General features: G+C 43.2%; 1 protein-coding gene across 3 annotated transcripts in view; it reads right to left on the reverse strand.

Annotated features, from left to right (window-relative positions):
* ak7b (adenylate kinase 7b) overlaps positions 1 to 20916 on the reverse strand; it is a 224280-nt gene extending 203364 nt beyond the window's left edge. For all 3 annotated transcript variants that reach the window (XM_061795579.1, XM_061795577.1, XM_061795578.1), the window contains exons 1-4: positions 20790 to 20916; positions 20558 to 20713; positions 20370 to 20478; positions 8747 to 8841 (exon numbers count right to left, since the gene is read on the reverse strand). In XM_061795579.1, the coding sequence (XP_061651563.1) occupies positions 8747 to 8841; positions 20370 to 20478; positions 20558 to 20713; positions 20790 to 20882 (453 nt within the window). In that variant the 5' untranslated portion in view covers positions 20883 to 20916. The remainder of the gene's footprint in view (positions 1 to 8746; positions 8842 to 20369; positions 20479 to 20557; positions 20714 to 20789) is intronic.
* Positions 20917 to 23278: the final 2362 nt, after the last annotated feature.

The raw sequence follows: 23278 nt of genomic DNA on the forward strand, positions 1-23278 counted from the left end.
TCAAAGGTTCTTTTGAACTGCGTTATTCTCTCGACAAACTTGAAAGACCAAAAATGGTGTTTGGGGAAAGGAATGTATGCTTCATGACTCCTGCCTTTGGTCAAGTAATTCCTTTTAAAATCCACCGAATCCTTCTTCAGGGTTTTTAAGCTGTGGGAAGAAGTATATTTACTCCAATTTGTCTAATGTATCACACAGAAAACTACAAAGGGTCTTCAGTACTTCTATCAGCATCATTTGAAGTGTTGTTAACTGCCACGCCAGGCTGTGGGGCTTCCCAGGTTAGGCCTTGTCCTTGGCGCAGAAACTGCATGTTGTCTTGGGTGGATGGCAGGTAAAGCTCTTCTGTCGACTTATTTAAGTTTTCAGGAAGCAAAATAAAGGCTAAGACTCAAACTGTAAGGAAATATCAAGATGAACGAGAGCTGATATGGTCACAGGATTATTTATTCAAACCATTGAACAAATCAGTGAGCATTTGATCTCAGGACTAAAGTACTCAATTATCAGAACGAATACATGGGTTTAACTACACTTCTCCTTCTTCCAGAGTCTTCCCCTTTCTTCTGAATAGTCAGAACCAGGATTACCTAATCTTTTGGGCACGCTATTGGAGGTGCCACACGGACTCCCAACCACTTGATAACCCCACTCCTCCACGCTGCCTTGCTGTGAGACGACCACTAGGAGAATGCCAGGTGTACGTCAAGTGGAACTTAACCTAATTAGCAGCTTCCTGTCAAATCTTGATTCCTGCCTTCAGAAGACTCCTTCCAAAAGGTTGAGGGACCCTCCCTCCAAGAAGACTATTTGGTTAATATTCAAATAGCCATGTAAGGCGCCACCCACTGGCGTTGGGAGGAACTGAAAGCTCGAACCCGTGGACTCGCCTTTGATGTTTGTGGAAACGAAGATAAAATGTCCGTTTTGATATCTTATGAACTCTGTAGAAATATTCCAAATGTATGCCTTGGTGTCTGTGTCACTATTGTCAGTTTTACAGGTCCTCTGCAAAATTTAGAGAACTGTTCCTCGTCATTTGAAATCAAACAGTACAAAATGTTGGATTGAAAAATAAGCAACCGATCTGCCACGACCAAAGTTTAAACAATGATTCTATGCGTGACAGTACAAAGTTGGGAGTGTTTGAGGTTAATATGATTTTAAACCCATTTGATCAAATTTGTAGACAAGATTCAAGCTGATGGGTGTGGTCTTCTCAAAGTTGGCAATCCCTCTTCTAGGTGAAACGTATCTCGAATGAGACTGATCAAGTTTAGGCATTTTCAGTTTTGTGGCGAAATGTGAAATGAAAAGTTTGAAGGCCCGCCCCCGTTATATAGTTTTTGATAACTTTTAATGTCCCATATTTTGAGATGATACACACCAAGTTTGAAGCCAATCGGATGAAAGATGTAGGAGGATTTCGCAAAAGTATAAACCCTGAAAAAAAATGCGAAAATATTGCACTTTTCCTTCAAAAGGTCATAGGTCCTTCCTGTTGGAGTTACGATATTGCGCGCACTGACTTTTTTGTGCGTCTGGGTCCCCTCTATATGCGTACCAATTTTCAGAGCTGTATGTCAAAGGGATCACTGAGTTGTCCTTTGATGTACTTTCAGCATCGTTCTAGGGGCGCTGTCAAGCCATTTTTTGGAAATTGCGTCCGAAAACATGAAATTATAAAATTTTTCCACCAGGCCCCATGTGTGTGCAAAATTTCTTTGCGTTTTCGTGCACATTTTGTACCTCAAAAATGGCCTTATCTGGAATGACTAAAATAGTAAGAATAATTTCTACAAATACAATAGGGACCTCGCAGCTCTACCTGCTCAGGCCCTAATAAGAATAATTCCTACAAATACAATAGGGACCTCGCAGGTCGCTGCTCGGGCCCTAATAAGAATAATTGCTACAATTACAATAGGACCCTTGCAGCCATCATCATAATAATAACTAGAGCTGCGAGCACTAATTACGGGCCCTCACACCCTTGCTAAGTTGGGGTACAGGCATGCTGAGGTACTGGCATTTTGCAGATCCATTGAATAGAAATGCGCTTTTCACTTTTCAGATGAATATTTGTGTAAAATCGTATATCATTTCATTCCACACATTCAATATGTTTAGATGAGACACCTAAAGTTTAAAGTCGATCGGATTAAATCTCTAGGAATTTGTTAAAATGTGACCACTATAAAAGGCGAAAAATGAGGTGAAATTGAAAGTCAATTAAAAATGGCGAACTTCCTGTTGAGTTTAGGGTATGGTTCCAAGAGATTTTTTTTGTAGGGATTGAGCTGTTACACATGCCAGAGCTGAGTTTTTGCTGAGTTACTGAGCCAGTTTTTAAAAAAGTGCACACAAAAACATAAAATGGTTCGCCAGGCCTGATGTGTGTGCAAGGTTTGGTTCGAATTGGGTTATGTTTAGACCCTAAAAATGCTTGTTTAGGGATAATAATAAAAATAATAATAAGAATAATTATAACAACAACAACAACGAGAGCGGCGAGCAACTATTAAGGACCCTTGCACTCCTGGCTACGTTGAGGTACTGCCACATTGGTGTACTGGCACATTGCGGATCCATTGAATAGAAATGTGATTTATATTCGCGTAAAACTGTCACAATCATTACATTCCATTGCACAATTATTTGCAGCACAAACCCCAACCTCCCTCCCGCCCCTCCACGTCAATCACCCACAGCTTTGCTAAGTAACTGTAAACAGTTGCATAATCTTGTCACCTTTTCTCGCTCTTCGCATCAAAATTACGATGACTGACAGATCCGGCTGTGACGTGCGACATGCTCTGACTCTGTGAGGGACTGCGAGATTTCCCAGACGAAATTTTGGCGGCTATGCTGCAAAATCAGATCAGCAACTGAGATTTAATTTCCTCCTCATCCATTTTTTTTCCTCTTATTACTGAAGCACTGAAGATTTACAACTTGGCTCTCCGACACCCTTATTCATGTCCTGTCCTCCATTAACAAGAAGCTATCACTTCTTGACTACCTCAGGAGATTCAGGAGCTGAAAACCATCTTGGAGTTTACACACCAACAAGTCAGAGAACTAAAAGAAGACAATGCCGAACTTCAGTCAGCCATGAAAGCGATGACAACGGAGGTAGGAGTTCTCAAGAAAGAAAGCAAAAAATTCAAAGAAGCAATGTTGGACTTACAGTCAAGAAGCATGCAGGATAACCTCATCTTTACCGGCATTTCCGAGAGTACACCTGACAAACCAGAGGCTCAAGTAAAGAAATTGGTGTCGACAGCGCTGAAAATCCCGAAGGAGACACTTGCTAACATTACCTTCCACCGAGTATACATGCTAGGAGGACCACGAGCACGGAGTCATCCCGTCCAATCATTGCCAAATTCGAACATTTCCAGCAGAAAGTCTGTGTAAAGTCAAAAGAACGGGAGCTGAAGGGGACACAGTTTGGGATGACTGACCAGTTTCCACGCAAAATCAACGAGCAATGCAAAGTCCTGTACCCTCTAATGAAGAATTACCGGCAACAAGGAAAAAGCGCCTCACTGGTAATGGACAAACTATACATAGATGGTCAACTGTTCCGCGATTCCAAAGTCACCCCTTGGCTCTTCTAATAATGAGTATTCCTTTCAAGTATGCTGTAATATTAGGTATATAGTTTAGAAAACCGTGTAGTCATTTTTTTAAGGAAAAAAAAGATTTGTGCACCCTATTGCACCCTCCACTGACATGGGTCATTCCCCTTTTTTTTTTTTTTTAACTTATCTTTCTCTTTGGTACTTCTTTTTCCCCTTCTTTATGGCACCCCCCACTCCCCCACTTATCGAATGCTCATTCCTCCCTCCCTGTCCCCACCGTACGCATATGTATCTGCATACTACTTGTGCTTGTATGTTTCACTCATGTGATTATATTCCCTTGTCTTCCATTTCCATGGTTTTTCTATGGTGAACACATATTCAACACGTTCAATACCTCAATACATAATACCTCCTAACACAACTTCATATTACCACCTACACGGTAAGAACGTTCCCATTAGACTTATAATATTTCTGAGCGTTATCTACCTTTCCCACATACATATAGATGATACACTCACACAGATTGTCCCACATTCACTTATATCAATTGTATACTTATAATTATTACAGGGTTCTGTCCCACTCCGATAGGCATCCTCTTTAGCCTGGCGTAGTTGGTTAAGTTTGGCAGTGAACCACGGCTCGTTGTTATGGAACGTGCGAAATGTCTGTACACACGCATCTTCACAGAAGCTGTTGTAGGATGTGTCCACATATTCGTCCAAGCTGCCAAGTTTCTAAGACAGTCCAATCTGTGCAGTCGACAGTCTTGAAGTTCCATTTTAGCTTCAATGGTCCACTTCTTCACTGTTTACACCACAGGCTTCTCACACTTAAGTTAGTGCCTGTATGCTGGTATTAAGAATGAAGTACACAGTGATCAGACGAGCCCATAGCTGCACGGGAAACAGCACGGTATGAATCCTTTAGCTTGGTATAGTGGTGGTCTAGAATGTCAATGTGCGACTTGTATTTAGGGAGTTTGAGGTTGAGTTTTGCTTCGTTAAAGTCCCCAAGAATAATGAGGGGTGAATCAGGGTGCTTTTTTTTCCCCAAGTTCGTTTACTTGGTCAGCCAGTGTTTGCAGTGCGGTGTTCATGTTAGCATGGGGGGGAATGTAAACACCAGCGAGTATGAATGAAGCAAACTTGCCTTAGAGTGCAGTCGCACCGTGATTATCTTAGAGAAAAAAACTTTGTGGATTTGTGAAAGTTGACAAAAGAATGTTCGGAGTAGACTCCCTAATGTTTAGCAAGTCTTCCCTAGTATAAGTCGTAGTATGTCTCCAAAGACGTACGAAAAAGCTGGAAACACTTATAATACTAAAAACCACCTTACCAACGTGTCCACCTGTGAAGGTGCCATCTTTTTTTTGTTCTTTTTTGTTCCATGAAAGAATAATTCAGAAAAGCACTGGATAATTTTTGCATTGGACCGAGGCAACTTGGACGTGCACTTGAAGACATGTCTCTCTCTTAAAAGAAGGAGAAAACAAAAAGCATGAGGTAGAAACACGGGAAGAAGTAGTTTCTACACGATTGTGGGCCCAGGTGAAAATAATGGCAGCGAGGCCCCCCTCACAGCATAGATAGGGAAATCACAAGCACAGGAAAAGCAAAACACACACACACACTTACACAAAAGGCCAAAAAATCAGAGACCCCCCCCAACAAATATACCAAAAAAAAATAATTACTTTTCACAAGTCCATAAAAGACCAGTCCCAATAGGACAGTGACAGTATTTATACATGGGTTACAATGAGTTCTGTTATGACAGCGTTGATATAATGTTCATTGCATGCCATTGCCATCGTATGATGGAACCGTTCTCAACAAAGGACCCATTATATAAACCAGAATCAGAATCATCTTTATTTGCCAAGTATGTCCAAAAAACACACAAGGAATTTGTCTCCGGTAGTTGGAGCTGCTCTAGTATGACAAGAGACAGTCAATTGACAGAGAACACTTTTGAGACATAAAGACATTGACAAAAAACAGTCACTGTGCAATAAAGTGTTGCTAGTTATCTAGTAATGCCAGTACATTTTTTTTTTTGACAAATGTGCAAAAAGATGCAGAGTCCTCTAGCACTTAGAGCAGTTTGAAAGACTGATATTCCAATAGTCCGGTGCAATGACCACTGTGCAAGACGAGTAGTGCGATAATCTGGGGCAATGTTGATTGTGCAAATGTTGCAGATACTCCTCAATCAGTGTGCAAATGGAGCAGATGCTACTCTGGCATGAGTGGCCAGTATTGGTCAACAACAGATTTGCAAATAGTGTAGCGTGGTGAGACTACTACAGTGAGTGCACAAGTAATGTGTAATTGGCCCCACAGAAATGTGACAACAAATGCAAGTAAAAAAAATTGCCAGCATGTTGTAATGGAATTGTAGGTTAGGTGTTTAAGAAGTTGATTGCAAGAGGGAAGAAGCTGTTGGAATGTCTGCTAGTTCTAGTTTGCATTGATCGGTAGCGCCTACTTGAGGGAAGGAGCTGGAAGAGCTGGTGACCGGGATGTGGAGGGTCTGAGAGGATTTTGCACGCTCTTGTCTTAGTTCTAGCAGCGTGCAAGTCCTCAAGGGTGGGTAGGGTGGTACCGACAATCCTTTCAGCAGTTTTGATTGTCCGTTGCAGTCGGAGTTTGTCCTTTTTTGTAGCAGCACCAAACCAGACTGTGATGGAAGAACACAGGACTGATTCGATGACCGCTGCGTAGAACTGCATCAGCAGCTCCTGTGGCAGGCCGTGCTTTTTCAGAAGCCGCAGGAAGTACCTCCTCTGCTGGGCCTTTTTGAGGACGGAGTTGATGTTGACCACTTCAGGTCCTGAGAGACTGTAATTCCCAGGAACTTGAAGTTCTCGACGGTTGACATAAGGTAGCTGGACAACGTGAGGGGCAGCTGTGGCGAAGGATGCCTCCTGAAGTCCAAGATCATCTCTACGGTCAGGTTGTGTCGGCCGCACCACAGCTCCAGCCGCTGCACTTCCTGTCGATATGCAGACTCGTCAGCGTCCTTGATGAGGCCGATGACAGTAGTGTCATCTGCAAACTTCAGGAGTTTGACAGCCAGGTGTGCTGAGGTGCAGTTCGCGTAGAGAGAGAAGAGCAGCGGAGAGAGGACACAACCTTGCGGCGCCCCAGTGCTGATGCTGCGTGTGGATGTGGTGGCCTCCCCCAGCCTAACCTGCTGTGTCCTGCCCGTCAGAAAGCTGTAAATCCACTGGCAGATGGCAGGTGAGACGCTGAGCTGGAGAAGCTTGGATGAAAGGAGTTCAGGGATGATGGTGTTGAACGCTGAGCTGAAGTCCACGAACAGGATCCTCGCATAGGTCCCTGCACTGTCGAGGTGTTCTAGGATGAAGTGCAGTCCCATGTTGACTCCATCATCCGCAGACCTGTTCGCTCGGTAGGCAAACTGCAGGGGGTCCAGCAGGGGACCTGTGACGCTCTTGAGGTGGTCCAGCACGAGATGTTCAAATGACTTCATGACCACAGATGTCAAGGCGACAGGCCTGTAGTCATTTAGACCCGAGATTGTAGGTTTCTTGGGGACTGGAATGATGGTGGACCGTTTGAACCAGGATGGTACTTCGCACAGTTCCAGAGATCTATTGAATATCTGTGAGAAGATTGGAGCGAGCTGGTCTGTGCAGACTTTGAGGCAGGATGGGGACACATGGTCTGGACCTGCCGCTTTGTTAATGTTTTGTTGTTTGAAGATGCATCTCACATCCTCTTCGTGGATGGTTAACGCAGAAGTCGGTGGTCTGATTGTGGTCGGTGGTGCGGCTGGGTGGGTGTGGGGTGTGCAAGTGTCCTTTTCAAATCTGCAGTAGAAGGTATTCAAGTCGTTGGCTAGTGTGCTATTGTTCTCAGCTTGGGGGGATCGTCGCTTGTAATTGGTCAGCGATTGGAATACATGCCAGACTCATTTAGAGTTGTTAGCGCTAAACTGTTTTTGCAACTTTGCTGCATAGTTCCTCTTTGCAATGTTAATTTCTTTAGTCAGCTGGTTTCTAGCGTGATTATACAGGGCCCTGTCCCCGCTCTGATATGCGTCCTCCTTAGCTTGGCGAAGCTGCTTAAGTTTGGCAGTGAACCACAGCTTGTTGTTGTTGAATGTGCGAAATCACTTTGTTGGTACACACACATCTTCACCGAAACTGATATAGGATGTGACAGTGTCCGTATATTCATCCAGGCTTGCCAGCTGAATTTTCAAAAAAACTCCAGTCTGTGAAGTTTAAACAGCTTTGAAGTTCTATCTTTGCTTCATTGGTCCACTTTTTCACTGTTTTCACTGTAGGCTTCGCGCATTTAAGTTCTTGCCTGTACGTCGGTATTAAGTGAATTAAGCAGTGATCAGAGGAGCCCAGGGCTGCACGAGGTATAGCACGGTATGCGTTATTTTCCCTGGTGGGAACGTCCGAAGTCTTTACTGGTCTTTAACAGAAGATGAACCTCGTCCATTTTGTTGGGTAGGGAGCGTACATTCGCGAGGTGGATCGACGGGAACGCCAATCTGTGTCCTCTCTTTCGGAGTTCCACCTGAATGCCGGCTCACTTCCCTCTGTGGCGTCGCCTCCGCCTTCATGCGCCGAAGACTGCGGAAGCCGCTCCGGTGAGTAACTCGGGGGGGAAAAAACTGAGTGGATTTGCGAAAGTTGGTGAAAGAAAGTCTGGAGTAGCCTCCTTGATGGTTAGCAAGTCTCCCCTTGTGTAAGTGAGTCGTGTAATGTCTCCAAAGATAAACGAAAAACACAAAAACAAAAACAATACTAGACAGCGCGTAACCGAGGCGACCACACTGGTAGGCGCCATCTTGGTCTCATAGCTAAACATAGCTATAACCATTTTAGACATTGTTCAAGGTCATAGAGCCTCTTTCATCAGACAGCAGAGTACAACTTGGACTAATTTCCAGGTAGCTAGGTACATGTAAAAATTTATGAATATCTGAAATTATATTGGGTGTAACAAATGAAAAATGTAAACATTTTGAGATGCGGGCAGAAAGTAGGTCGAGAACCACTGATTTAAATGAATACTTGAATGTGTGAATTTTTTGGGTATTACCTGGACAGCAGACAAAAAATTACCTGGACACCAGACAAAAAAAAAAAGACTTCACAAAATACTTACAGAACTGATTGGCTCACTGCACGCCCAAGTCATCACTGTAGAGATGAGGATAAACCTTTTTGGTTGCTTAAAATGGGTTTTTTTATCATGGAGGGCTGCAAATACACAAAACAGAAAACAACTCTGAAACATTTAGCTTTGGCCTCGGACACACAAAAGGATTTTTCAACTATCACGTGCCACAGACATGAGCGTCGCACCAGATTATGGGCCCCTGTATAGCACCTCCATGGAGGCCCTCTTCCAAAAATTATTTGACAGCCTGGGACAGATGACACCTCATCCCTACCTGTTCGACGCCCCTGACTACAGACCCCACACTTGAAGATAAACAAATCAGGCATGTAACAGTTTTGGTCATATTGTGTGTGGAGTGCTCCGATAGCCTTAACACACAACACCACACACTTAAAGATTCTGTTCCACCGCTGATGAAGAGACAAGTCCTCCAATACAGAAAGATGTAGAAATCTCACGTGATGTAACAAAACTGACGAAGAAACACTTCCGAATATGTGCTGATGTTTGCCGAGTGTTTACGAAGGTTCCGAAGGGAGACCTGTACATACGTGGACAAAATTGTTGGTACCCCCCGTTAAGGAAAGTAACCGCAAAGGTCCGTTAGCAACCCCCACAACCCCTGTTGACAAATGTTTGGCGTTACGTGATCGCAAAGGTCTGTCAGCATCCACCTCTATCAACAAACGTCTGGTGGTCCGCAATCGCAATGATCCCCGTCAGCACCCATTGACAAACGTGTGGCAGTCCGCGACCGCAACGGTCCCCATCAGCAACCCCACATGCCCCCATCAACATACGGATGTCGATCCACGAAACATACAGTGGGTATGCAAAGTATTCAGACTCCCTTAAATTTTTCACTTTTTGTTGTATTACAGCCATTTGCTAAAATCATTTAATGTATTACAGCCATTTGCTAAAATCATTTAATGTACACACAGCACCCCATATTGACAGAAAAAAAACGAATTGTTGACATTTTTGAAAAATAAAAAAAAAAGACAAACTGAAATATCACAGAGCCATAAGTATTCAGACCCTTTGCTGTGACACTCCTATGTCTAACTCGGGTGCTGTCCATTTTTTCTGATCATCCTTGAGATTGTTCTACACCTTCATTAGAGGCCAGCTGTGTTTGATTATACTGATTGGACTTGATTAGGAAAGCCAAGCACCTGTCTAGAAGACCTTACAGCTCACAGTGCATGTCAGAGAAAATGAAAGTCATGAGGTCGAATTAACTCCCTTAAGAGCTCAGTGAAAGAATTGGGGCAAGGCAGAGATCTGGCCAAGGTTACAATAAAAATTCTGCTGCACTTAAGGTTTCTAAGAGCACAGTGGCCTCCATAGTCCTTAAATGGAAGGACGTTTTGGATTACCTTTACCCTTCCTAGAGCTGGCCATCCGGCCAAACTGAGCAATCGGGGGACAAGAGCCTTGGTGAGAGAGGTAAAGAAGAACCCAAAGATCACTGTGGCTGAGCTCCAGAGATTCAGTCGGGAGATAGGAGAAAATTCTAGAAAGTCAACAATCACTGCAGCCCTCCACCAGTCAGGGCTTTATTGCAGAATGCCCAGACGTAAGCCTATCCTCAGTGCAAGACACATAAAAGCCCGCATGGAGTTCCCTAAAAAACACCTAAGGTACTCCAAGATGGTGAGAAATAAGATTCTCTGGTCTGATGAGTGTGTGGAGAAAACCAGGCAATGCTAATCACCTGTCCAATACAGTCCATCTATGAAGCATTGTGGTGCCAGCATCATGCTGTGGGGGTGTTTTTCAGCTGCAGGGACAGGACGACTGGTTGCAATCGAAGGAAAGATGAATGCGCCCAAGTACTGGGGTATCCTGGACGAAAACCTTTTCCAGAGTGCTCAGGACCTCAGACTGGGCTAAAGGCTCACCTTCCAACAAGACAATGACCCGAAGCCTGCAGCTAAAATAACAACTCTGTAACTGTTCTTGAATCATCTTGTTAGTTTAAAATGGCTTACTTTAATCATCATGATCCCTCGCCATGACCAAGATCTGTGAAAGCAGGACTCGGTTCCAAAAAACATGTACGCCATGCTGGCTGGCAACATCTTGTCTACTACCAGTTTAGTTTTAGTGAGCAGTGGCTCTCGTCAATCATCTGCCATGATGTGTTAAATGAATCTTGCATTCATCTGCCGTGGTCATAGTCTGCCATTAACATTCGTGCAGGTTCTCATGGGGCGCTTCGTTCTGCAGAGATTCTTGTCTCAGTGGAGTTGGCCCCATGATACATTACGTATTATACAAAAGGCCAGGGGTCACCAATGCGGTGCCCGTGTCGCCCTGCAGGAACCCTATGAGTCGACTGTTCTAAAAATAGTTCACCAGTGAACTATTTTTCAAAAATGTTATTCTAAAAAAAAAAAAAAGTGCCACTTAACAGTGTGCTGCATCGATATTTTTTGTTGATAAATTGGTGTAAATTTGGAAATGACAGTATTTTAAAAAACAACAACAGTCGAGTTCAAAGGTCATATTGTAGCGCGTGACCAAATCGTAGCATTAGTGGAGAGAAGCTAGCAGGCACAGCGACGCTGAGGTGATTTAATCCCCCAAAAACACAAAACACAACACAAAAGAACGACAACATAAATTTCACAGTGAATGGGAGGCCGAGTACTTTTTTTTACTTTTTATTTTTTTACCAATGTGAAAAAATAGTGTGTGTGTGGAGTGACTGTGGTGATGCCAAAGCAGCACAATGTGGAGAGACATTTCAGAACTTGTCACACAAGCTTCCATGCAAACGTTTTGCGGAGAAAAAGGTACTGTTAGAAAAACTGCTATCTGTGACTACAGACAGGGCTCCTGCTATGATTGGCCGATATAGAGGATTCATTGCTCACTGTTGAAGGGAATATAGAATACTTTATATTCTAATATGTAATTCTATATGTAATAGAATATAATATAGAGTTTCATGGGATAAGTAGTTTGGAAGGTAAGCGAGGATGTGTATTGAGTAGAATCAGATAGGGGGTAGGAGTATATTGCAGGAAGGCCCCCCCCCCATCAGGGGGTATTTGGAGACAATAAAAAACAGATGTCAAGGAAGAAAGGAACTGCGGGAAGCTACTATAAACATTGAATGCAGGAATGTGGGCCGGAATCTGCAGGCGACATCTGCAGGCGACACCTGGAGGAGAAGTCTGGAGCCAGATCAGATGGTCATCAGTCCGCAGAACAACGATGACGTCAGATTACGGACCAATCAGACGACAGCGATTCCATACTGGCCCGTTTGAAACATTGTATAAGTCTGGGGTAGAATCAGATAGTTTTTGTTCGACTAATTTATCTGCTAAGGATAAGATAGTTACGGACCCAGAGCTTTGCAAAATGTATAGACTCCTCTGTCAGGAATAAATTGGTTGGTTTTTATACATTGTTGTGAACGAAGTTCTTTCACGAAAACGAGCACGCGTGGAACCACGGGAGTAATAGGAGATTTTAAAACACAGGTTCCTTCACTGTTAAGGTGACACAGTTCCCAAAGTTTCTGCAGTACCATTGCATCATAATTTACCAGCAGGCATTATGTACAAAAGTGATCGGCTTTGAGCATGTGATGACTCCTATGATGAAGATCATAAACAGCATCTGCTCCAGGGCTAAACAGCACAGAGCATTCAAGGTGCTTTGGAGGAGCTGTCAGCTGAATATGGTGACCTGTTACTACATACAGAAATCCGATGGCTCACCAGGGGACAAGTTTTGGTCCGTTTTGTGTTTTTTTTTTCTTTGTTAAAACATCCCAGTTCTTGCATGGCCAGCATACTCCCCGGACATGCCACCCATTGAGCATGTTTGGGATGCTCTGGATCGGCGTATATGACCGCGTGTTCCCGTTCCTGACTATATCCAACACAGCCAATGAACAGGAGTTTTAGATCTTTGAGTCCAGCTCACGAAAAATGGGAGCAAAAACAAGTGTTGCGTTTATACACACGCACAAACACACATGCACACACACAGACCCTCTCTAAAAAGTTTCCATTATTTCCATAATTCCATTCAAAAAGTTAAACTTCCATCAATTATAGATTCAAGGCCCACAATTTAAACAATTCAAAGCATTTATTTGTTTGATGAGGAATGAGGAATTCCCAAAAATTTAATACTGTGAAGAAATCATTTACTTCACAGTTTTTGTAGAGGAAAAAAAAGAAAGAAATTAGGCTCACATTAAATCAATCAAAATATGATACTTTTAAAACGATACATTAATCTTCTATACTTGGTTGGGAATCCCTTTGCTGTAATCACTGCCTCGATGCGCCGTGGCATTGAGGCACCCAGCCTGTGGCATTGCCTGGGAGTTATGGAAGCCCAGATTTCCTTGATGCTTGCTGTCAGTTCTTTATTTTTGGGTCTGGTGCCCCTCATTTTCCTCTTGATAATAGCCCATGGATTCTCAATGGGGTTCAGAGGCGGCGAGTTGGCTGGCCAATCAAGCACCGTGATGGCATGGGCATCAAACCTGGTTTTGGTGCTTCTGGCGATATGGGCAGGGGCCTGCACTGGACATTGCACCCCCAATCATGACTGACTCTGGATATTTCACACTGGACCTCAAGCAGCTTGAGTTCTGTTCTTCACCGGTCTTCCTCCAAACCCTTGGACCGTGATTCCCGAATGAAAGGCACACTTTACTATCATCGGAAAAGAGGACCTCGGTCAACTGGCCAACAGTCCAGTCCTTCTTCTCCTTGACCAAGTTGTGACGCTTCCTACGCTCAGAAGTGCCTTGACCCGAGGAACCCGATAGTTGTAGCCTGTCTCCCGGATGCGTCTGAATGTGGTAATTGTTTAAGCTGTGACTCCCGCCTCATTCCACTCTTTCTGGATCTCTACTAGATTCTTGAATCTTCACTTCCGCTTGAAGCCCAAGGTCATCTCTTTTGCTGGTGCATCTTCTCCTGCCACATTTTTGTCCTTCCACTAGACTTTCCATTGATATGCTTGGACACAGCACTCTGTGAACAGCCAGCCTCCTTAGCTATGAACGTTTGTGGCTTACCCATCCTATGGAGGGTATCAATGATGGTCTTCTGGCCAGTTTTCACGTCTGCAGTCTTCCCCATATTGAAGCCTGAGACAATTGAAGCAAACTGAAGCAATTTAATGACACCTGGAGAAACCTGTGCAGGTGATTTGAGTTTAGTTGATGATTAGTGTGTGACACTCAGTTTACATTTATGGCCTGCAAAATTTGGGCTGATTTCTTCACAGTATTCACATTTTTTTAATTCCTGATTTCGTAGGATTTATTAGCTGGAAGCCCAAATTATGTAAAAATAAACAAACAAATACTTGAAATTGTTTAAATTGTGGACCCTGAATCTATAATCTATGAAAGATTACATTTTGTAATGGAATTATGGAAATAAACAAAGTTTTCCATGATACTCGATTTTTTTGGAAAGGATCTGTATATATACAGTACATACACATATATACACATAAACAGGGATCTCATTTGATGTGCATCCTGCATCTGAGACGTACAAAAATGAGCAGGAACGCATAAAGTACGATACATTTTCGGTTTAGGATGCAGAGCTATGGCTTCGTACTCTGCCGTGGTGCTGGAAATCTGGCATATGAATTTTAAATTTTTTGACAGGACAGCACTCCAGAGTGTGACTAATTTGGTTGCATATGCTGCCTAATTTCTGAATGGTGTGCCAAAAAAAAAAAACAGACGGTGCGTACAGGTGCCCAGTCATTTGAGGAAAAAAAAAATGAATTTCTGCAATTTGAAAGCAGATACATGACACCCATCGTGGTCTCAAAAATAATCAGAAATAGTGAAGGGCAGGGACCCTCCATCTGATTGGCCGTGTGCTTGTCTGAGCGCTTTTGAAATGCGCATGCTTGCGTACACGAAGCTAAGTTTTCAGACAGCAAGCCGGTAGCTGCACAGTTACAGAAAGTTGGGCGGCATAAATGGAATTACTTCCAAAACCTGATGCCAATGCAATGTGGTGGAACATTTTGGATTCAAGCCAGATGAATGCGGCCATCCCGCTACCAATGAGCTGGTGTCTCGAATTTGTCTCAAAGTGACGAAATCCATCTTAGACACAACCATCCCACCCAATTTCTTCAGCAATTCCCGTTTCGCGTCAGCTTGCAATTATGGCACCCTTTGCCCAACAATGCAAAGACGTGACAGTGTACTATATATGGTGCATATATATATACAGTATAGTATTACTATTGTAAGAGATGCAGTCATTGAACATGTTGACAAAGAAGCTTTTAAAGAAAGGCAGCAGACTTTTAAAAAGTAGTACAAATCTTGAATCAAATCAGGTTGCTTTTGATCGACAGTACTGGTGTTATTAATGTTGCTACTTTTTTTTTAAGCAACTGGAAACTTGATTGGCAGTATATTGCCTGTTAAGGCATTAATGACTGTTTATACCTCTGTGCCAAAAGTTTATAATTTGTTTAAGTGCAATTTTTGTGAACAGAGCCTTTGTTTTATTTATATTAGTATCTAAGATATTTTATTTATTGTTCTACATTACAATGTCAATGTTCATTGTACTTAGAATTATAAATAAAAGTGATTTTTTTCTTAAAAAGGATTAACTTGCATTATTATGCTCTAATATCATTATATCAGTTGCATTAAAAAAAATCAACGATGCTATCGTTTGTTGTTATAGTTTTGGGGAAACTACTTCATCCTAAAACACTTGCTATCGTGACAGGCCTAAACACATATAATATATATAGAAACAGCAAGGGCAATGGATAACACAAAACATATTGCACAAACAAAAAATAGAGTAACAACTGTAATAAAAATCAGCAATATACCAGGACCGCATAGCAAAAACCGTGATATAGCGGAGGATTACTGTTTCTGTACTCCGTGAAGTTGCAGGGACTCACTGTTCCTGAGTTGGAGCTCATTCTTTTCATGACATGTGCATCCCGGGACTCACATCGTCTTGAGTGAAAAATAATCTATGCATACATACAGGTATACACTTTTTTCTCCTTATACCAGATTTGTATTTATCACTCTTGTTTTAAACATATCTTGAAACAAAGTTAGGGAGCTACATGTTTTCAGTTCATTATCATAATCATTCCAAAAGCTAATTCCTCTAATGGCGGTACATTTGTTTAATATTTGTTCTAGTCTTGGATTTTTTAAATATCCGTTCCTCTCAAATTATAATATATATAATAATCATAATAATAATATATTATATTATGTCTTTTTTCGAACAGCGTCTGAGTACTGTCTATAATGACCTTTTATTTAAGACGCCCTATAGTTTTATGTAAAATAGCTATGGTTTTTTATATCTTGGATTTCACAGTCTACATGAAATTTCCAACATAGTTTATCATCAATAATTTCTCAAAGGAATTTATTTTCATATACTATTTCTATTTTAGTAGAATAAATCATGATTTTTGCCTGTTTATTTATCTGTCTAGTGCAAAAAATGTCTAGTTAAATTTAATGATAATTTGTTGACGTCAAACCATTTAAGAAATATATATATTTAATTTATTTTCCACAGTAGTTAGAAGCTCTTCTAGGTTTTTCCTTGCACTGTAGAGAGTTGTGCCATCAGCAAATAAGAAACATTTGAAGATTTTGGAAACATTGCAGATATCATTAATATATAGCATAAATAACTTGTGGCCCAGCACAGATCTTTGTGAGACCGCAGAAGTGAAATATTGAAATATTATCATATTGAAATCTGTCATCCAAGTAACTTTTAAACCAATTATGCCAGACCTCATATGGTATATCGTTCACATTTTTTCATTCATATACAATGATCAATAGTGTCAAATGCTTTTTAAGCCTATAAAAACACTAACAGTGTATTCTCTGTTGTCTATGTTTATATCCCCTCTACCAACTCCATGACTGCCATCGAGGCTTCATGAGCAAACTGCTCCCGTTGTCTCAAGTTTGAAGGGTGCGTTCCCCAGACGGCATGTTTCAGCTCCTAGGATTTACGGCAGATCAGGGCTCTTAAGGCCTCTTTATCGAATTGGCCCGCGCGGCCCCTCTGCGTACCTTGACGTGCACACGGCAAAAATTGTTGCTGCGCGTAGAACACCGCGGAGATCATCTCTCGTGATTGCTCCGTTTTAGTCACATGCTGTGATGAAGTACTCAGCGTGCCACTTGGTTCTACATACCATCTACGCCGCCGCCTTCTTGATCGATTTTGCAGCATAATGAAACGTATCATCTGGTCATTTAGGTCAATGTGTTCTAGCAGACACTGTTCCACGGTTGCCATTGTTGTTGCTTTGTTCCTTGTTATGGAAAGTAAAAAGGGCTACTGGAAATGGCCCAAAAAGAGGAAACTCTAGCCTGTGGTGTCCTATCCAATAACAGCCGTAGCGACGCGCCGACTTTGAGGTGAACTGCCTACAGTACATTTTCAAAACTGCGCGCGTGGGTCGCGCTCGAGCACTGCGGGACAGTTACGCAGTGACGCTGCCCGCGCGAGTATAAAGAAGCCTTTAGAAGGCCACTTCAGAATAGTCCACCATTTTGCTCTTTGCTATTCTTGGGTGTTTTTAGCTGTGTGTTTCGGGTCATTCCCACAACCTGGAGCTGAACACGCTCAAGACTGTAGAGATGATCGTGGACTTCAGGAGGCATCCTTCGCCACAGCTGCCCCTCACGTTGTCCAGCTGCCTTGTGTCAACCGTCGAGACCTTCAAGTTCCTGGGAATTACAATATCTCAGGACCTGAAGTGGGCGACCAACATCAACTCCGTCCTCAAAAAGGCCCAGCAGAGGATTTACTTCCTGCGGCTTCTCAGAAAGCATGGCCTGCCACCGGAGCTGCTGAGACAGTTCTACACAGCGGTCATCGAATCAGTCCTGTGTTCTTCTATCACAGTCTGGTTTGGTGCTGCTACAAAAAAGGACAAACTCCGACTGCAACGGACAATCAAAACTGCTGAAAGGATTGTCGGTACCCCCCTACCCACCCTTGAGGACTTGCACGCTGCCAGAACTAAGACAAGGGCGTGCAAAATCCTCTCGGACCCTCCGCACCCCGGTCACCGGCTCTTCCAGCTCCTTCCCTCAGGTAGGTGCTACCGATCAATGCAAACTAGAACTAGTAGACATTCCAACAGCTTCTTCCCTCTTGCAATCAACTTCTTAAACAGCTATCCTATAATTCCATTACAACAAGCTGGCAATTTTTTGACTTGAGTTCGTTGTCACATTTCTGTGGGGCCAATTATGTATTACTCGTGCACTCACTGCAGTTGTCTCGCCATGCTGCACTATTTGCATATACTGGCCACTCATGTCAGAGTAGCATCTGCTCCATTTGCACACTGATTGAGGAGTATCTGTAACATTTGCACAACCAACATTGTCCCAGATTATCGCACTACTCGTCACTTTAAACCGCATACACTCCTTGAAGTCTCAGCGCCCTTTGAACAATGTTCATTGCAACGGACTATTGCAATATTAGTCATTCGAACTGCTCTAAGTGCTAGAGGACTCTGCATCTTTTTGCACAATTGTTTTTTGTCAATGTCTTTATGTCTCCAAAGTGTTCTGTAAATTGACTGTCTGTTGTACTAGAACGGCTCCAACTACCGGAGTGTGTGTTTTGGACATACTTGGCAAATAAAGATGATTCTGATTCTGGTGTCCTTCTTGGTCGTCTCCCATGACGTCCGCTAAAACAACTATTTTTGGTGCATTGCACGCATATATTAGATGGAGAGAAGCCCATTTTCTGCATTTTCTGCACATCCCAAAAACATGCATTGATTGGAGACTCTAAAATTGCCCATAGGTGTGACTGAGTGCGAATGGTTGTTTGTTTGTATGTGCCCTGCGATTGGCTGGCAACCAATCAGGGTGTAACCCGCCTCCTGCCCGATGACAGCTGGGATAGGCTCCAGCACGCCCGCGACCCTAGTGAGGAGAAGCAGCTCAGAAAATGGATGGATGGATGGATGGATAGCTCTGTGAGTTTTGACGAAATATTAATACCTAAGTACTTAATGTTTCCTATAGGCATAGGGTACTATGGGATTTGATCTGTCGGAGCCAACCATCAATCGAACCATCATATGCTTCAGGCAGCATATGCAGTGGTGCAGCAAGATGACAGTGGTCATGGACAGTGGTTGAGTTGAAGGAAACAGAGAAGGTGGAAGGGAAGCAATCGGCGCAATTTGCAGAGTTGAGAGCAATGGTAAGGGCTTTGGAGTTAGCAGAAGGGAAAATTCTGAACATTTATACAGACTCAAAATATGTTTATGGTATAGTGCACATAGAACTGGCACAATGGTTAAGAGCAGGTTTTATGACAGCCACGGGAACGCAGCTAAAGCATCAGGACAAGGTTATTTGGCTTTGGGAGGCTTTAAAAGTAGCTACAATGAAATGTAAGGGACATAGTAAGGGTGATTGCTTGGTCGAAGAGGGAAATGAGGCAGGAAAACAGACAGTGCCAGCATATCAGATGGTGTGTGCTGAGTTAGGACCAGTTAAACTTTTTCCAAAGGTGATGTGAGAGACATTGCTGGAGGATCAAAAACGTGCATCCCCAGAAGAGAAACCCAACAAGGCTTCCCCAGATGCCACAGGCTTGTAGCGCCACCCTGACGGTCGTCCTGTTCCCTTGGTGGTTCGGCTCCGGGTCCTGGTTGAGGAGGCTCACGGAGCGACTCATGTGGGTAAGGCGCGAATGATACGAGCACTCATTCACTGGTGCCCTCAATTTACAGGACGCAATTGAGAATCTGGTGAAAAATTGCGAGGTGTGCCAACTATTTAATATACGGCCAACAATGAAACCACTTCAGGGCACTTTTCCATTGCCTAGACACCCGGGGGAGGAAATTCAATTGGATTTTACAGACATGCTTGAATGTATACGGGGCCAACGCTGTTTGTTGGTAATTGTAGATGCGTATACTCGTTGGCCCGAGGCTTATCCCTGTAAAAGGGAGGATGCTGCCTCTGTGATAAAAGCATTAGTTAATAATTACATTCCAACCTTGCTTGCTATAATTATTATTCTCTATGGTCGTTCTACAGAGCGACCATAGAGAGGATCTTGACCAACTGCATCACTGTGTGGTACGGTGCCTGCACCGCATCCTGCCGCAAGACTCTCCAGCGCATAGTGAGGGCAGCTGAGAAGATCATCGGAATCTCTCTTCCCTCCCTGCAGGACATTTACAGCACCCGCCTCACCCGCAAAGCCCTCCACATAGCAGATGTGTGACGGAGGCCACCCATCCGTCACACAGCCTCTTCAGTCTGCTGCCATCAGGCAGGAGACTGCGGAGTCTGCGGGCCAGGACTAGCCGACTCAAAGACAGTTGGATTCATCAGACTCTCAGGAATCTGAAATCTCTGCCCGCTCTGCGCTCTCCACCGCTTCTGTCCTCTACCCACAACTCTGAATGCTGACGCCCCGCAATCATGTAGATGCGCGCACACACACACACACACACACACGTTGCTATCATACACAAACATATTAAAACATATACTTTATTATTCAACATGCAAAATGCCTACCTGTAACTGCCCAGCAGGCTTCATCTACCTGCTCAGGATGCTGAGTAATGTTGTAGATGATCACGTCACATTCCATCAGTTTTTGAAGAATCTTTTCCCTACTCGGTCGCTTGCATACAAAATAGCAATACGTCACTTTTTCAGTTTGTGGGTTTATTATTTTATATTGCACTTTTGTTGGTACTTACAATGTATGCTTCCAACACATAGGGTCTGTCCTCCTCTGAACCGTCTGAAATCGTCCCAACGACCCTGTAACTTTGTGACCCAGAGTCGTTTGATTTCAAAGTCCGACCCTCTTTCTCAGCTGAGCCATCGCCTTCAAGCGTATGTTTGGCAAGACACTGTCAACAAGAAACACCTTTGCTTTTACGGCACAAATTTCATGACAACGCTTTAATTACTAATGCCAGATTTCACCTTTGCAATATATTTAGATGCAAATGAGTCAATATCGTTGATAAAAACTCTTTCCTGTGCCAGTGTATCTTTGTCCATCTTGCTATCCACCATACCCTACAGTAAGTTAACGCGTGTGTTATTTTCCGTTGCCATGGGTGAAGTCAAAGCATAGATATGAACATACGTAGATAAGACACACCCCCTGTAAGGTGCATGCGTACGACGACGTTAAGATAGTAGTGGCAAAGTTATCTGCACATTCAATGTTTCCGGACAACAGGGAAACCTAAAGAACAAGGATGCCGGAAAATTGTGCTGCATACGCTGTACAACCTTTCTAGGGGACAAATTGTCCTTAAAATATTTTCCTCCCCAAATGTTCTGTATTTATAGCACATGCTTTGGCATAGACAAAAAAGTAAACCTCATTAACATCGAGTCAGAAATGAGCATGTTACGACTTCATTTCAATGTCCATGCATTGCCTTTGATGGGAACATTGCCCCTGCCAACATGGCCGTCACGTAGTCACGTCGGTTCGTTGGGCTGCAACAGCGCGCTGGCGAATCATGTCCTCTTTTCATATCCGTGTGTGAAACAAAACGCACATTAGTGACGTGTCTGACCAAAATGAGGATACCGATTGAGTTTATGCCACGGACAAGGAGGGACCGCCATTGGTCGATCAGCAAAAAAAAATCGTTTTGAAATTAAAAAATTCTAATGCTTTTGTCACTGTTTTTAGCACTGATACTAACGATTAACATAGAGCCCCTCCCCCTCTCCATACTCTTTCAAATACTTCTGCACCATTCCAAAACTCCACCACCAGCTTTTCTTTAGCCGCTTTACCATCACTCAGTACCTCCCCTCATCTTGTCCCTAATCACCCTCCCCTGCTCTTTCTACGCCCTCAGTAATACATGGTCTACTGACTCCTTCTCCTCCCCACATAACCCTGGCTGATGCCTCCCAACAATAAGTAACAACCACAATAGTGTACAACAACAAGAAATGACTGTAAGAAACAACCATAGCAGTGTGTTTTATTATTATTATTTTACATTATTATTTATGTCAGCTGAACTCAGTTCTTTAATTAGTAAATAATAGCTAGGTAGGTAATCAACTTTTTCCCTGTCCATATTTTTCAGATTACTGGTTTATGTTTGAGTTTTTCTTAAAATAATAATAATAATAATCTACGCAGATGGCAGACTGTTTTACTGTTGTACCTGGTTAGAATGTGTGAGGAAGAAAAGACCAGTTTTGCATGAATGCCATAACCAGAAGGGCACCGGCAACCACAGAGATGCACAATAGACTGGCTGGCTACTACTATGCCATTAAGCAGGATGCTGTTGATTGGGTAAGGCAAGGTTTGACATATGGACTACAGAATGTCCAAACTCTTTTTTATTAAATGTTAGGCCATATGGGCGGCACGGTGACCGACTGGTTAGAGCGTCTGCCTCACAGTTCTGAGGGTTCAATCCCCGGCCCCGCCTGTGTGGAGTTTGCATGTTCTCCCCGTGCCTGCGTGGGTTTTCTCCGGGCACTCCGGTTTCCTCCCACATCCCAAAAACATGCATGGTAGGTTGATTGAAGTCTCTAAATTGCCCATAGGTGTGAATGTGAGTGCGAATGGTTGTTTGTTTATGTGTGCCCTGCGATTGGCTGGCAACCAGTTCAGGGTGTACCCCGCCTCCTGCCCGAAGATAGCTGGGATAGGCTCCAGCACTCCCGCCACCCTTGTGAGGATAAGCGACTTGGAAAATGGATGGATGGATAGGCTATATGCACATGAGCTATCTTTGCAAGTACAGTTGACTTCTGTTTCAGGTCAGGAGCTGTCACATATGCCATGAACGTCCCAATAAAAACAGTGGCACATGAGCTACTGTACATCCCATAAAGGTAATGGCGATCACACAAGTACACACTCCCATGGGTGTTTCGAGCTCAATTTTGGGAGTGCTGAAGCGCCACTAAAATTTCAGAAATCAAAAAATAATCTTTAAAATGTAGGCTATGTTGCTTTTAAACAAGCTAGAAAAGGGTAAAACCATAGTACTTGGGTGTACAGCGCTTCAAACCCCCTCCCCCACATTGCCTCAAAAATGGTTTGCTCCACTAATCCTTCCCGTCTCTGACTGACTGGGGTCTCCCTACACACAGCAATACCTGTCTTCCAGTGATATGACCATATACCATTTTAAACCAAGACATGCTGTGCATTTCTCAACACACTATTGTCTTTAGCTGTCCTCATTTTTGCTGTATTTAATCATAAGTCACTGTTCATGTTGTTAGGTAGGAGTTAGCTGACATTATTTTTCTAGTTGTAGGAAACGATTCAGGTGGTCAGAAAGTACCACTGTTCTCTGTTTGAACTGGATTTAGAGAAGTAAGTTGTGTCATGTACGTGAGATAATATGAAAGGCCACTAAATATCTTACAGACTGGCATAGATGTCTGTTTGGAGCCCTTTTTTGTGGGGGTGGGTG

The sequence above is a fragment of the Phyllopteryx taeniolatus genome, chromosome 13, assembly GCF_024500385.1.
Source record: "Phyllopteryx taeniolatus isolate TA_2022b chromosome 13, UOR_Ptae_1.2, whole genome shotgun sequence".
Classification (NCBI taxonomy): domain Eukaryota; kingdom Metazoa; phylum Chordata; class Actinopteri; order Syngnathiformes; family Syngnathidae; genus Phyllopteryx; species Phyllopteryx taeniolatus.